The sequence below is a fragment of the Zingiber officinale genome, chromosome 1B, assembly GCF_018446385.1.
Source record: "Zingiber officinale cultivar Zhangliang chromosome 1B, Zo_v1.1, whole genome shotgun sequence".
Taxonomy (NCBI): domain Eukaryota; kingdom Viridiplantae; phylum Streptophyta; class Magnoliopsida; order Zingiberales; family Zingiberaceae; genus Zingiber; species Zingiber officinale.
In genome coordinates this window covers 26,914,933-26,916,364 of record NC_055986.1, presented here as the reverse complement: position 1 = coordinate 26,916,364, position 1,432 = coordinate 26,914,933, and the positions used below count along the sequence as shown (strand labels likewise).

Genomic DNA, 1,432 nt, shown 5'->3' with positions numbered 1-1,432 from the left:
AATTCAAGGTTTTCTGTGAGGAAAATGACATTCATCGTTCCATGACGACTCCATACTCACCACAATAAAATGGAGTGGTAGAGAGGAAGAACCAAACTATTCTCAACATGGTAATGAGTATGTTAAAGAGCAAGAACATGCCAAATAAATATTGGACCGAAGCTGTCTCTTGTGTAGTATACTTGATGAATCAGCGTTATACCAAAAGTGTTCACGGTATGATGCCTCAAGTGGATACAAGCCAAATGTTTCACATTTGAGGGTTTTTGGAAGTATTGCCTACATGCATGTTCATGATGAGAAAAGAACAAAGCTTGATGATAAAAGTGCAAAGTATCTCTTCACCGGCTATAATCAAAGCTCTAAAGTTTACAAGTTGTATAATCCAAGTAATGGGAAGATTGTCATAAGCAGAGACGTGGAGTTCAAGGAAGTAGGTGTTTGGGAGTAGAGTACTACAAAGAAAGAGAGGGGATATAATTCTTTCCTTGATGATGAGGAGGAGGAAGAAGGCATGACACCACCTAATACTCCACCACCAACACCACCACCACAAGATTCACAAATAAATGGAACAAGCTCGAGTGAAGGGCCTCGAAGATTCAGAAGTTTGAGTGACATTTATGATGACACTGAAGAGGAATGACTTAATTTTTATAGGGAATAATTCAAAGATATTTGGATATTTCAAGAGAGCTATGACAAAGGAGTTCGATATGATGGATATTGGCATAATGTCCTACTATCTTGGGATTGAAGTAAAGCAACAAGATGATGGCATATTTATTTCTCAAAAAGGATATACTAAAGAAGTTCTCAAGAAGTTTGATATGAAAAATTGTAAGCTGGTTGGGACACCAGTGGAATGCGGAATCAAGCCACACATGAATCAAGATGATGAAAAAGTTGATCCAACTTTATTCAAGAGTCTTGTTGGAAGCTTGAGGTATCTAACCTATACTGGACCGGATATTCTTTTTGGCGTTGGACTTGTGAGTCGTTACATGAAAGCTCATATTACTACACATTTGAGAATTGCCAAAAGAATTCTTCGCTACATTAAAGGTACAATTAATTATGGTATCCCATATGCTTTCTCGGACAACTTTAAACTTATTGGCTATTGTGATAGTGATTGGGCCGGTGATATTGATAGTCGAAAAAGTACTACTGGGGTTGTTTTCTTTATGGGAAATTTGTTGGGACCCTGAGCGGTCGACTAGAGGGGGGTTGAATAGACCCTGCACAAATTAAACAAACGAAAAACCTTTCTTGAACAAATGACTTAATTAAAATAACACTTGCATATAAGAAATACTAACAAGACTAAAAGACAAAGGCAAACAGGTTTACTTGGTTACAACAGGGGAGGTTGTTAATCCAAGGCAAATGAAGTTGCACTATTTTCTCCTTCCAGCGAAGAAGCCTCTTT

At 37.7% G+C, this 1,432-nt stretch overlaps 1 protein-coding gene across 1 annotated transcript; it reads left to right on the top strand.

The window, feature by feature from the left end:
- The first annotated feature begins 698 nt into the window (after positions 1-698).
- Positions 699-1,211, top strand: LOC122034855 (uncharacterized mitochondrial protein AtMg00810-like). The gene has a single exon (XM_042594248.1). The coding sequence runs from the start codon at positions 699-701 to the stop codon at positions 1,209-1,211; it is 513 nt and encodes a 170-aa protein (XP_042450182.1).
- Positions 1,212-1,432: the final 221 nt, after the last annotated feature.